General features: G+C 46.0%; 1 protein-coding gene across 1 annotated transcript; it reads right to left on the reverse strand.

The window, feature by feature from the left end:
• Positions 1-3608: 3608 nt before the first annotated feature.
• Positions 3609-4010, reverse strand: LOC136515877 (secreted RxLR effector protein 161-like). The gene has a single exon (XM_066509342.1). It carries the CDS (start codon positions 4008-4010, stop codon positions 3609-3611), a length of 402 nt encoding a protein of 133 aa, XP_066365439.1.
• Between the last annotated feature and the right edge of the window lie 9871 nt (positions 4011-13881).

The raw sequence follows: 13881 nt of genomic DNA on the forward strand, positions 1-13881 counted from the left end.
GGTAGATTGAGGGAAGAGACCCTTTTAATAAAGGTCAATCTCTTGAGTAATGCACTTCTCTTCCTATCTGTATGGTAGGTTGGTAAATACCTCAATGTGATCCGAGTGGCTTAATGAGAAGCAAAGATGTCGGCCTACAGGGCATCTTAAAGGAACACACCTATGTGAGTTCGATTGCTAGTCACAATCTATGAGATTTGGGTGATCTCTAGATACTCATGAATAGGCTAGGAGTATGACTTATATGCTCCAACCAGAGGGGATGCTACAGGCAGCCTAGTATTAGTAAAGGAATTGAGTGAGCCTCACTTTGTACAAAACTATCAATTCAAGGTATAGTCCATTGGTCAGTTGTAAATGAGTGTAAACTCCTTTTCTAGATGGATGTTTAACTTAACAGTCTCCATCGAAACACTGGTATATCAAACAAGCTCAGAACTGAAGTCATTAACTGTGGACTTCTGAAGTTTGGTGGGGATTGTTAGATTAATTTGGGCCAGGCCCATTATTTATTCTAATTAATCAAATAAACTTCAAAGGCCCACAATTATTGTTAAGTGGAAAAGTAATTAGTACCACATGGGAAATTCACTAAAAAGGTTCTCAACTTAAATAGTGAGTCTTAGGACTCTCACATAGACAAGTTGAGAGGGAGAACCGGGAGGCCACACGCGCGCGCCGCCACCGCTGCCGAGCCGAGCCGCGCTGCCCGCCCGTGCGCGTGCGCGCCGCGCCGCGCCGCGCCGCGTCGAGCCGGGCCAGGCCGAGGCCGTGGGCGTGGGCGTGGGCTATGGCCTGGCTTGGTTTGGCCTGGTTTTATCGCTTAGCCCAACCGAAACCCTAGCCGCCGCAGCCAACTCCCAACGCCCAACCACCCTGTCCAGGTTTATTCCCTCGATAGGGCCTAACGGACAGATGGGGAACGGCGTAGCTATATGGGGGGGGCGCCCCTGTCCGGTGGGGGATTGACCCAACTCTTCCTCTTCCTCCTCTCCGCAACATCTGAGCCCTGAGCTGTTCGTTTGCATCTCCGATCGGAGTTCCCTACGCGCACAGGGAGCTTCGGTAGCAGGCCTCCGGAACTTCCCTCATCAAGCGTACCTGCACGGGTAGGTGAGGAATCAAGTTTTTAGGGAGCACCGGCTTCCCGGCACGATTGCTGTCCTGTCTTCACTTCTGTAGGTTCCTGTTCGGGGGGGCTTCTATTTCCTGATGGGAGAGTCTTGTGCTACTGCTCCGACACCGCACCTGCAGGAGCTTCTGGTGCTACTGCTCCAACACCACACCTATAGGAGCCTCCCGACGCGACCTCCTCTGCAACATGGTGGACACAAGGAGGACTGGTGCCCGCACCAACGCCACCGACGGAGAAGATGGTGGCTCACTGTCCACGGGTACCGGCAGTCCCACCCTAGGGTATAAACCTCACCCCCACTATGCGCTATTGTTCATATGCTATTCTATTAGCGTTGTTAGTGTACTTGTTTGCTGCACTGTTAAATACTATCTGTAGTAGTGGTGGTGTTACAATATGGTTAGTGGTACTGTTACTATTGGTTAAGTCGTTTTTATGGATTAATATAAGTCATAAATTGACCAAATATTCAACAGGATATACTAGTACTCCTACTATAGCAGGACTAGTAGATGGTGAACACGTAGAGCAGCACAATCTCAGAAACAAACAACCAAAGCGGCAAGAGGGGAAACAAAACTCAGTTTGAGAAGCTGCAGGTGCGATGGAGTATATCAAATTAAGCACGGGAGAAGGGAGATGCCATTGCCATGCACTAACCAGCTTGGGTGAGAGATGGATGGGGCGAATCGAACTCACCTAGTCTATCTGATTGGGCGTACTGCTAGGGCGCCCCTGAAGGCGGTGAGCCGAAGAGGGGATACACACCCTTGTCAGCATGGAGTGCATCGGCGTCGCCATTGTTTTACTACGGCGCGGTGCGGGTCTGTGGGAGGCCGGAGGCGGGAGGGAGACAACGACAAGGAGACGGCCGGCGGGCGGTGGATACGGGATTAGATCACCATGTCACTGTCTTTGACTCCGTACCGTATACAACTAGTGCAGGGCGCACGCCATCACGCGCACAGGAAAGATTCTGAATATGAAGAATATATAGACTGCATTATAAGAAATAATCGGCCTATTCACTGGTTGGTTTCTAGGCTGGTTTGGGCTGGCTGGTGCTGGTTTATTGTGAGAGAAAAATACTGTTGGCTGGCTGGTTTGGGCTGGCTGAAACTAACAAGCGAACAGGCTGAATGTCAGCACATATACATCAAGGATGTGTGCAGTAGTTTATACTACATCCGCTGTTGAGTGATAAGAACCCACAACGAAGGTATTCAATCTAGATTTAGAACTGTGTTTGATAGTAAATACGCGCAAAGACATAGCAACAGCTGAACCCCCTCTTCAACCCCAATAAAGAGAGCAAAGTTTTCTTTCTTATTCACTGTCATCAATAGCACTATTTAGTTGATCTAGATCAGCATCCCCTTGAGCACCATTGATATGACCCTTCATGTGTAGATCCCCATAGACTTTGATAGAAACCACAGCAGGACAACACAAGGCACTGATTTTTTGTATGACATGGATGTACACAATATTGAATTACCATAAAAGAACAGTTAGTAGACAAGAAACAACTAGGAACTTGAAATAATGAGGAAGCAAAGTCTAGCATCTTTAAAGAAAAATAGAGAGCAAAAGGAAACTAAAAATTACTGGGCTCAAAATAAAAAAAACTACTCAGGTGAGTAAACCACTCACCTGTCTTACCGAGCACCTGCTAGTGTTGCCAAGCATCCACTAGCCGTGCCGACCACGAACAGGCGTTGTTCATCCCCACACACTATGGCTGGAGCTAGAAGAAGAAGGGAGAACAGAGCAAGCACACACAGTATAAGACACTAGCGTTGGCCGAAGCCCTGTCTGTGAGATGGCAAATCTGAACTCTCTTTACTGAGTTACCATGGTAGTCTATTTATACAACTCTATCCATCTAGTCCTAGTACAATGCACATGTTGTAACAGTAACTAGATAAAATACAGGGCTGACTCTGCGTCGGCCACTGCATGTGCCTACAGTGCTGCAGGTGAGCCGTGCGGCGCCTGCACCTGTAGTGGCTACAGTATCACAGCAGGGGCCCTTTTTCGGCGCTGTCTTCCCTTGCTGTGTTCACACAAGGTAGCAATAGATTATCTAACAATCTTCCTCTAATCCTACTGCTAACCCTTGTATCCCCTCCATGCCGATCATCTCCTTCAGCTCTGTGAGTCGAAGACGTCCGAGCAGCTTGGTGAGGACGTCTGCGAGCTGCCGACCAGTTTTGACAAACTCGTTGATGATCTGCCCTCCATCAACATAGTCCCTGAGGAAGTGGAACTTCACATCGATGTGTTTACTCTGGTCATGCAGAACCGGATTCTTCGTGAGTGCGATGGTGGGCTGGTTGTCCACCATCAGTGCTAGTGGGTGAGCTTCCACGCCGGTCAGCTCACCTAGCAACCGGTGTAGCCACACAACTTGGCATGCCACTGTGGCCGCCGCTATGTATTCTGCCTCACACGTAGATAGCGCCACCATCTTTTATTTCAGCGATAGCCATGAAATTAGGGACGACCCGAGAAAGACGAGCACGTCAGAGGTGCGCCATCGCCTGTCGATGTCCCCTACCATGTCTACATCACTGGACATAGTGAGCTGCAGCCTACTCCCGCCAGTCTTGGGGAAAATGATCCCTTGATCCACCGTTCCCTTGATGTAGTGCAGTAGCTGCTTCATCGTAGCCCAGTGATCCTCTTTAGGATCCTCCATGAAGCGACTAACGTAGCCCACGATGAACGCAATGTCCAGCCTCATGTGGACTAGGTAGCGTAGACCACCCATGATGCTCTGGTAGAGTATTGCATCCACCTTCACCATGGTGCTGGCCTTCGTCAGCTTCAGTTGCTCCTCCGTCAGAGTCACGCATGGCTTGCACTCAGCCATGCCGCTCCTCTCCTATAGCTTGGAGGCATACGCGCTCTGACCAAGCATGAGTTCCTCCTTCCCCTATCTCACCTTGATGCTAAGGTAGTAGGAGAGTGCGCTGAGATCACTCATTCAAAAATGAGCCGCCATCTCACGCTTGAAGCTGTTGATGTCCTCCATGCGTGCGCTGGTGACGATCAGGTCATCCACATACTCACCGATGATGAGCTCATCCTTCCCCCGTCGCCGTGTGTAGAGCGCATGCTCGGTTGCGCACATTTAAAACCCAAGCTCGCCCAGCGTGGCGTCAAGCTTGGCGTTCCATGCTCGGGGGGGCTGCCGTAGCCCATAGAGCACCTTACGTAGTCGGAGCACCCTATGCTCCTCTCTCTTGATGGCAAAACCTTGAGGTTGCCTGACAAAGACCGTCTCCACCAGTTTGCCATTGAGGAAGGCCAATTTAATGTCCAAGTGATGGACGCGCTAGTCCTTTGCTGCTGCCAAAGCAAGTAGCAAACGGACTGACTCCATGCGTGCTACTGGCATAAAGTTCTCCTTGAAGTCTATGCCCTCACGCTAAACAAAGCCTTGGGCGACGAGGCACGCCTTATGCTTGACAATGGCACCGAGTTCGTCCCGCTTGACCTTATACACCCACTTCTGGCTGATCAGACGTCATCCTGGAGGTGGATCGATGAGTTGCCAAGTCTCATTTTATTCGATCGCCTTCATCTCTTCCAGCATCGCCCGTCGCTAGTTTCCATCGCACTCAGCTAGCACGAATGTGGGTGGTTCCTCTGCACTGACTAGCAGTAGCTCTGCATCATTGAGCAGCCGACCAGCTAGTCCTAAGGGTCATGTGTCACTGACGATGTCGTCTAGCCTATGGAACCATACCTCCTCACCTTTGTGGAAGGCATCCACGAACTCAGTGATGTCACTTAGAGGTGAGGCGAACTCGATCGGCGTCGATGGAGTTTCTTGTTCCATCGAAGTGCTTGGCACAGCACCTTAAGTGCCCAGCACTACTTCTGGATAGCTTGTCATAACTCCTATAGTGTTTGGCCACACTGTAGGAGTGCCTAGGCTTAGTCTAGGAGTGGTTGGCACAACTGCATGACGTCTTGGTTCCACCATGGGAGTGCTCAGCACCTGTCCTAGAGTGGTCGCCATCACTGCAGAATCTCCTAGCACCACTTCTGGCGTGCTCGGCATCCCTCTAGGAGTGCTCGTCACTCTTCCCTGAGTGCTCGACATCCCTCCCGAAGTGCTCGGCACTACCCCAGGAGTCCTCGGCTCTACCGCTGGAGTGCTCGACGCTCCTCCTAGAGTGCTTGGCACTTCTTCCCCAGCATCTCTACCACCGTGGATGACCAAATGCTCACCAACGAAGGTGCTGGTGAAGCCGCTAGCTTCCCCCATGCTCGAACTGCTCTAGTCCCAAGCTACCTCCTCGTTGAACACAACATCGCGCCAGACAAGCACCTTGTCTCCATGTGGGTTGTAGAGCCGGTATGCCTTGGTACCCTACGTGTAGCCTAGGAACACCATCGGTGTGCTCCTATCCTCTAGCTTGGTGAGGTTCGGCTTCGTCTTCCTAACATGGCCAATGTAGCCGAATGTTTGGAGGAAGGACACGCTCAGCTTGCACCCATACCAAGCTTTGAATGACGTCTTGCCTGTTAGGGCCTTGGTCGGAGCGTGGTTGAGGATAAACACCGCCGTGGTCACTGCCTCACCCCAGAACCTTGCCGGCATGCCTTTGGCCTTCATCATAGATCGGGCCATACCGACCACCGTCTGGTTTCGTTGCTCCACCACACCATTCTGTTATGGCGAGTACGGCATGGTGTGGGGTTGTCCCACACTCTAATCCACGTAGTACGTAGCGAACTCCATCGAAGTGAATTCACCACCGTGATCAGTCCTCAGCACATGGAGCTTCTTACTGCTCTTGGCCTCCGCACGCATCTTGAACTTCTTGATCATCGCTGTCGCTTCGTCCTTGCTCATCAGGAGTTGCAGCCACATGTAGCGACTATAATCATCCATGAGCAAGAGGAAGTACCATCGACTACCATTTGTAGCAGGCATGATTGGACCATAGAGGTCGCCATGAACAAGCTCGAGAGCGTCCTTCGCGTGATACTTGGCCGCCTTTGGGAAAGGTAGCCTCCTTTGCTTCCCAGCCAAGTAGTTGTCACACAGCTTGCCTCCTTGCTTGATGTGGGGTAGCCCTCGAACCATCTTCTCCAACCGACCAAGCACGTCGAAGCTAAGATATCCGAACCAGGCATGCCACATCCACGGTTCCTTAGAGTGCCTTTGCCACCAGGCACATCGGCTGCTCTACCTTCAGGTCGAGCAGGTACAACCAGTTTAGGGACCTCTTCACCTTGGCAAGAAGTCGCTGCTCCCAGTCCTTGATCCTAAGGATGCCGTCCTTGATTAGTACCTCGCTACCACGCTCATCCAGCTGATGATGCTAGAACGTAGCTATAGGATGTAATATACATCCGTTAGCGCGCAATGCTCCCTGTTGTAGCACCTGAAGATGATGGTGTCGCGCCCTTGGATAGCCACCCTTGAGCCATCATCAAACTTCACCATACCAGTAACATCATCGTCGAGCTCGGAGAAGGATTCCTTAGAGCCTGTCATGTGGTTACTGGCACCAGAGTCTAGATACCACCGCTGCTCCTTATCGGTGCCCACACGTCTGAGGTGGACTTGGGCACATGGTTTGTCGAGGTTGACAGTCTTCAGGGCCTTCCCATGTCCTTCCACCATCGTTGCCTCTTCCCTCTCCTTGACCTCGATGTCGTGCAGTGCACAGAACATCGCCATTAGGATAGTGGCCTCATCCTCATCATCGGCTTACACCAAGTGAGCCTGAGCCTTCTTCTCCTGCTTGTGGTTTGGGCACTCCTGTGCCCAATGGCCTATCTTCTCGCAATGCCAGTAGGCATTGGGGTTGACCTGCTTCTTCTTCGAAGAAGCATTGCCGCGACGCTTGCCATCACCACCACGGCTGGAGGAGGCTGCCTTCTTGGAGTTCCTCCGAGCAGCCCACTCCTCTTCCATTAGCAGGAGTTTCCCGCTATCCTTTGTTGTTGTCACCTACTCCAGGCGCTCGTCCACCGCCCATAGATGGCCTGTCACATCCTCAATGGTAAGGGTGGACAAGTCTAGCATCGTCTCTATGGAGAGAGCGATCTGGATGTACTTTGCCGACATGGAGTGGAGGTACTTGGAGACCGCCTACTCTTTATCGATGGTGACGACATGGCTCTTTAGCTTGCTTATGAGCATCTATAGGCAGAGGGAGAAGTCCTCCACCATTTCACCATCCTTGAACTTGAGGTTGGCGTACTCCTACTTCAGAAGTTGGGCCGTTGCCTTCTTTGCGTGGTCGGAACCGACGCGCATCGCCGTAATAGCCTCCCATGCCTCCTTAGCCGAGCTCTTCGCCCCTAATGGCTCCCTGTACTCCACTGGTATAGCAGCAAGGATAGCCTACAACACTGACATGTCATCCTCCTCATTGTTGGTGCCCTTATCAATAACATTCCAGAGCCGTCGGGCTCTGAGCTTGACCTTCATGGTCACCGACCACTCTCCATAGTTGGTGCGAGTCAGCGTCGGCCAACTGGTGCCGCTGACCTCCTGCACCATGCAAACAATGACCTCCGGTCGTGGCTAGGCAGCCACAACAGTGTCACTACTATCGCCCATCTCCGAACCAACCGTCATCGCCAGCGGTTAGTCTGGCGACGACGCTTGTACAACTCTGATACCACTTGTTGGCCCATAGGATCAATGGCTCAGGTGAGTGAACCACTCACTAGTCTTGCCAAGCACCCGCTAGTGTTGCCGAGCACCCACTAGCCGTGCCAACCACGAACAGGCGTTGTCCGTCCCCACACACTATGGCTGGAGCTAGAAGAAGAAGGGAGAATAGAGCAATCACACATAGTACAAGACACTAGCGTTGGCCGAAGCCCTATCTGTGAGATGGCAAATCTGAACTCTCTTTACTGAGTTACTGTGGTAGTGTATTTATACAACTCTATCCATCTAGTCCTAGTACAGTGCACATGTTGTAACAGTAACTAGATAACATATAGGGCTGACTATACGCCGACCACTGCATGTGCCTATAGTGTTGTAGGGGAGCCGTGCGACGCATGCACCTACAACGGCTACAGTATCACAGCAGGGGGTCTTTTTTGGCGCCGCCTTCCCTTGCTGTGTTCACACAAGGTAGCAGTAGATTATCTAACAAAAACTATGTAGAAGATGAAGAAAAAGTAGTAGTGTGACCAACCATTTTCTGGAGAGCTGATCCTTCACAAGGGCTTGACATGTTATTAATGATGTCATTCGGGCTTATGGTAAAAGGCCAACAACCTGATGATATAAGGAATGGAGAATTCTCAACAAGGCCATGCGAAGCTGAGCGGAATTCTATGAATTAAGAAATTTTGAAGAACTATAATATCAATTGGAACTAAATGCAACAAAGATAGACTACTGCTATGGAAGCAACACTCACCCATTGCCTGCAGGATGTAACCACCTTGCCTGTGTGCCCTGACCTACAAGCCGCACCACCGCAACCAGATAAAAACCTAGGATGCTCTGCAGTTCGAACCACATTATTGGTGACAATCAAAATGATTACAGACAACTAAAATGTGGATGCACATAGGTTTTTTTTAGGGAGAATGCACATAGGTTCTAGCTAGAATGACTGGCCAATAAAAAGTAAAAAATATATTGTACTAAACATGCTTGTCAGGGATATGGAAGTAAAACCAGCAATAAGGACCAGATCACTTTTTTTTGTCTTGGAGGCATCTATATAGCATGCAGCTAATGGTCCGTGAACCAAAAAAGTAATTTAATTAAAGGGAAGGTCAATGAGACATGTTACCATAGGTAAAAACAAAATGGACATGAATAAAACCCAGACCCCATTATGGCACAATGTTAGAAAACATTTTCCCCCAAACTAAAACATGTTCAACGGTACGTAATTGGAAGCCCTGTTTTATTACCATAAGTTTTATATGAACATGTGTGTGAAATCTAAGTAGAAGCAGAGCCTCATGCAATAGCTTTAGGGAAGTACGAAGCATAGTGTAGACCATCCGGTTCTAATTTGTTTCTGAAGGAAGCAACCATCTATGAAGGGAACACTGTAATATGGTACTGGCAATGAATACCTAACAAGCAACAGGTGGACAGTTTGGTAATGAATACCTATAGCTGAAGCGGACACTAACATCTAAGGAAGCCATTTTTTTCCAATCTTGAAAACAAAAAATGTAGATTAACACATAGAAATGACATAGATTCATCAGAAATGTTATAATGGGTGACCTCAGAGTCTAATTTAGAAGGATACACTAAGAACGCAAATCTAGTGCAAGGCTGTCCATCTACAATCAAACTCTCTAGATCATTACATTCCAATAATGGTTTTTTAGAATTCCTAAATGTTCATTTCATCGTATCTTACTTTCACTCTCAAACATGGACAACCTATCTTTCAGGGTCACATACGTAATTAGGTACATACGTCAGGCTAGTTATAGCATCAAAATTTTTCTCCTCATCTGTACAGACTTTCCAATGGCACTGAACTCTTACACAGTTTTGATCATATTCTGGTCAGGCCAGTTATAGCATCAAAATTTTTCTCTTCATCTATACAGACTTTTTCAATGGCACTGAACTCTTAGACAATTTTGATCATATTCTGAGTAGGCATCTCTCCCAAGCACATGACCAAGAAGTGAAAACATCATATAGTGTTTGTCCTAGTTACCTCCCCTAATAATTTCCTTTAGTATAGCAGTACTAAAGATAATTTAAAAATTTCACGGTGAAGCACACTGCATTTCACTATCATTAATTGGTTTTAAAAAATGCTTCATGGGTTGGCAGCAAATTCTACTTGATGCAGCCTATCCAACTGTAATAATTCGCCATTGATGAGAAATAGCATCTGTTGCTCACATGTTCCTCCTGCGTACCTCTGATGAGCAACCTCACATAAGAAGACCGGAAATAAAGGTCTTACATAGAATAGAATTACAACCAATAGGAAGAGACATATAAGGGATACCTGAAGGATTTTTAAGCATTAGCGTCATATAGTATGGCTTGGAAACAGAGGACTATTTTGCTGAAGTTGCTGCCAAACTGAAAAGAGCAGAGGAAAAAGCACCAATTACCTAGCAACCATAAGGTTTCAGATAATAGTCATAATCTGGCTATAGACATACAGGGTGACCTTTTTTTATCATAGATACTTGCAGGAAGCTAAGAAAGCACACCTACATTCTTGGCACAAAATTCTAGAAACAAGCGATAAGCAGAACAAATATTTAACACTTAGCTGTTCTCCTCACATGTCAAGCTCTATAGTAGTGTGTACAATATGAATATCCCCAAATAAGTGCCATAGATATTTAATATTCAGCAATAAGTGGACATACTCTAAGATTCTCCTTACAGGTCATCCAGTAGTTAGAAACGAATGCATTGTACGAAAAATCACCAACAGTCATATTCAACCTTTTCAGATAATTATTCCACAAAAATATGGTGAGAGATCTATGTTTGGATTAGAAAATAGTATACTACTGTAGATTGGCAATGTAATAACCAACCTAAAATCTTTATTTTTGCTGTCCACATAGTTTGCCCAACAGCATGGTTTTATTGTCATAGGGAAATACCTGACCTTACAGATTATGGTGGTAATCTAACAACATATTCCTCCTTGATGTGGCTGTTTTTTTGCTATTGCAAACAGCAAATGACCTATTAGGGAAGTAACCAAAAGCTAAAGCCATAAATCAGCAAACTAAAATGATGTGAGAAAGTTATGCTGTACCTTTCTCGCAATTGTGTGTCATAAGCTGGTAACGAAGCAAGCAAAGAATCTGGTGCTGATAGGAGCATTTCGTCAAATGAGTTTCTTATGGATTCCTGCACAAAAGGAATAATCATAAAACAACTGAGTACTACTAACAGACATACATAATCTAGTGTAAGCTAGAAGCAAGCATGATGGAGTTGGAGATAAAACAAATAGACACTGAATCAACCGATATAGGTTCTTCGGACAAAAAAAGTTCAAAAACTGCATACAACTTTTATCCTGAACCGTCAGACATGATTGTACATAACTCTTTTTTGAGGTAAAAATAAAATGTTCTTAGTTAGCATGCCCAGAAGAAAAAACTATTGCTTGTTACTAAGATCTGCTTCAAACTAACAAACATGGAAATTATTTCCTTTCAACTCAACATGTAAGTGCATTTGTCAAAGGTAAGTCGTACGCATCACTCAAATTCCACAACTCTCTCAACACGCAGTACCAATGCTTGGAATCAAAAGAATGGTTATGCCATTGTAGTAGTAAATTGAATATAAAGGTCAAGAACGTCCACATTTTTTATCAACCAATGGAACCCTTTTTCCCCAAAAATCTAGACAATACACTATTGTTGTCAATAACGGCCGTAGTTTCAAGGAGGCAACCATGTCTATGATTTATGTGGAAGAATTAGTTGCTTAGCGGGTATGTCTTCATTTTAAAGTATCAATCATCATAGGATATAGAGAAAGGACATAATTTTGACCAGCATTTCATTAGTGCAAACTAAACATGCAGATCTCATGAAAAGCAGTAGACATGGGCACAAAAAGCATTAAACATCTCCATTCCAATAAACAAATAACAACTAATAAGTAAAAGGCTCCAGATCTGAAACATAGGCCGCACCTTAGATTATTCAGTTATGTTAAACTACCATGTAAAATAGTTGTACAGGACATTTGAACCTGCATAAGCACATAATAAACATTCACACGTATTGCTTCCTGCAGGCAATAGAAAAAATTTAGCATAGGTAAATAGGATATGACTAAAAATAACTCAATTCATTTAGAAAGTCAATATGCCATATTTGGCTTATTTAGATAGGCAAGTCTGGCATGGGACAATGCTGCTTACAAACACACATGAAGGATAGGAATTGCACACAAGCATTTTGTCACTCCTAGAGAGTGGGAGAGAGAGGGAGAAAGAGGGAACCAGGCCAAGTCCAGCCCGTGTCGGTGTTTGTGGGGGAGGGGTGTTGCTGTGGTATAACCGCCCGAAATAACACGCTTTCGAAGGCGTTTGTCTTTCACTAGACACTAAGCACCTAGAAAGAGAGCTAATTCGGACAGTTCCATCGAGCATACCCCGAGGGAGAACTCGAAACAATCCACATTTTACCTCCAGAATCCAATAATGAGTACGAGTTTACAATACTTAGTCCTTTTCATACAACAAGAGTTATTGGAAATTATTTATTACAATACAAGGGATCAGAGTGCGATAATTAAACAATGGAATGAAAATAAATATCTAGCGAAAACGATACAAGGACCCGTCTGTGCCCACCAAAAGAATCCTCCACACAAGAGCTACTCCTCAAGCTGCACCTACAATAGGGTAAAATAAACCCTGAGTACACAATGTACTCACAAGACTTACCGACTAGTGAGAATAGTTTTCTGACTCTAAGGATATGATAGGCAATATGATCTGCTGGTTTCTTTTATTTGTGGAAAGCATTACTCATAGTGTGTCCATAAGGTCAAGTTTAATTAGCAGTTATGATGACTTTATTAGATAACCATTCTAGGTAAGCACCTATTCTACTTTCAAGCAAGGGTTGAGCAATCAGAACCAATTTATTATCTTTTATATTCCAGTTCTTACTACGGTGCTAGACCATAGCCAAGTCGTACCGTCTTATGGAAACAGCGATTCATGAACCAATGTATCCTAGTTGGATATCCTGAAACAAACGTCTCGTTTGTACCCTAGGCACAAACAAGACCAACCAATTCCATTCCTGTCATGGGGTCCAGGTCCCCGTCCAAACTTGGACTCTAAGCCCCCACACTTGAGACCTGGTCTCAATATGGTGCTTAGACCTCCACCTTTTCCCATCTCCAATCAGTCGGTCTAAAACCCACAACAAGAGCGTAACGGGCCTTCCCTCTCCCATAAGCAAGTATGTGCTTAGGATAATAAGTCTATGACCTGACTGACATCCAAAGTAACGGATGGTCCTCAATCCACATGAATAGGGAAAATAGTGTAACCAAGCTAAGCCCCATGGCTGTGGGACACAACTCGTCACACCCACCATACCCCATACCATACCCTTGCCTGATCTCTATTTTTCTTTCATCATTTTATCATGAGAGTAATTATAATAGTGGCCTATTGCGAGTAACGGTAGGTTACTCACGCTACCAAAAACCTAAGCATAGTAGCTACTCGAACTTGCACTAGTAAGACTCATAGGATAGATATATTTATGCATGTGGTTTTCATAAAATTCTTGTAACATAAATGCGCATCGCATATATATATTCAGTGGTTATAAAAAATAAGGGTTATGCACCAGGCTTGCCTTAGGCAGGCCGGTGTCAGCTGAGTCAGTCGGTGATGGCTCCGAGACCTTCTCCCTCATGAGAACCTCCTCCTCATATTCCTCGATGATCTCCTCAAACTCACGATCGTCTGCGGTCACTATCTCCACCAGCTCATTCTCTACATGCATGCGATGATGATGCAATAACTTAGCATTTAGGCAACAACAACTCTTAAAACAAGAATACACATACCAAGCTACTAAGCTAGCTCTAATGATTAAGATACTAAGATAACTATCATCTTCATCAAGCAAAGTGTTGGGTTCAACTAACAAACACTTGACTTTGCAAATTAAGGATACTTCTTTATTTCTACTAGTGATTTAATGTATATTGAAACAAAGAGCATTTAACCATCCTAATTCTTACTCTATTA

Source organism: Miscanthus floridulus, chromosome 17 (genome assembly GCF_019320115.1).
Source record: "Miscanthus floridulus cultivar M001 chromosome 17, ASM1932011v1, whole genome shotgun sequence".
NCBI lineage: Eukaryota > Viridiplantae > Streptophyta > Magnoliopsida > Poales > Poaceae > Miscanthus > Miscanthus floridulus.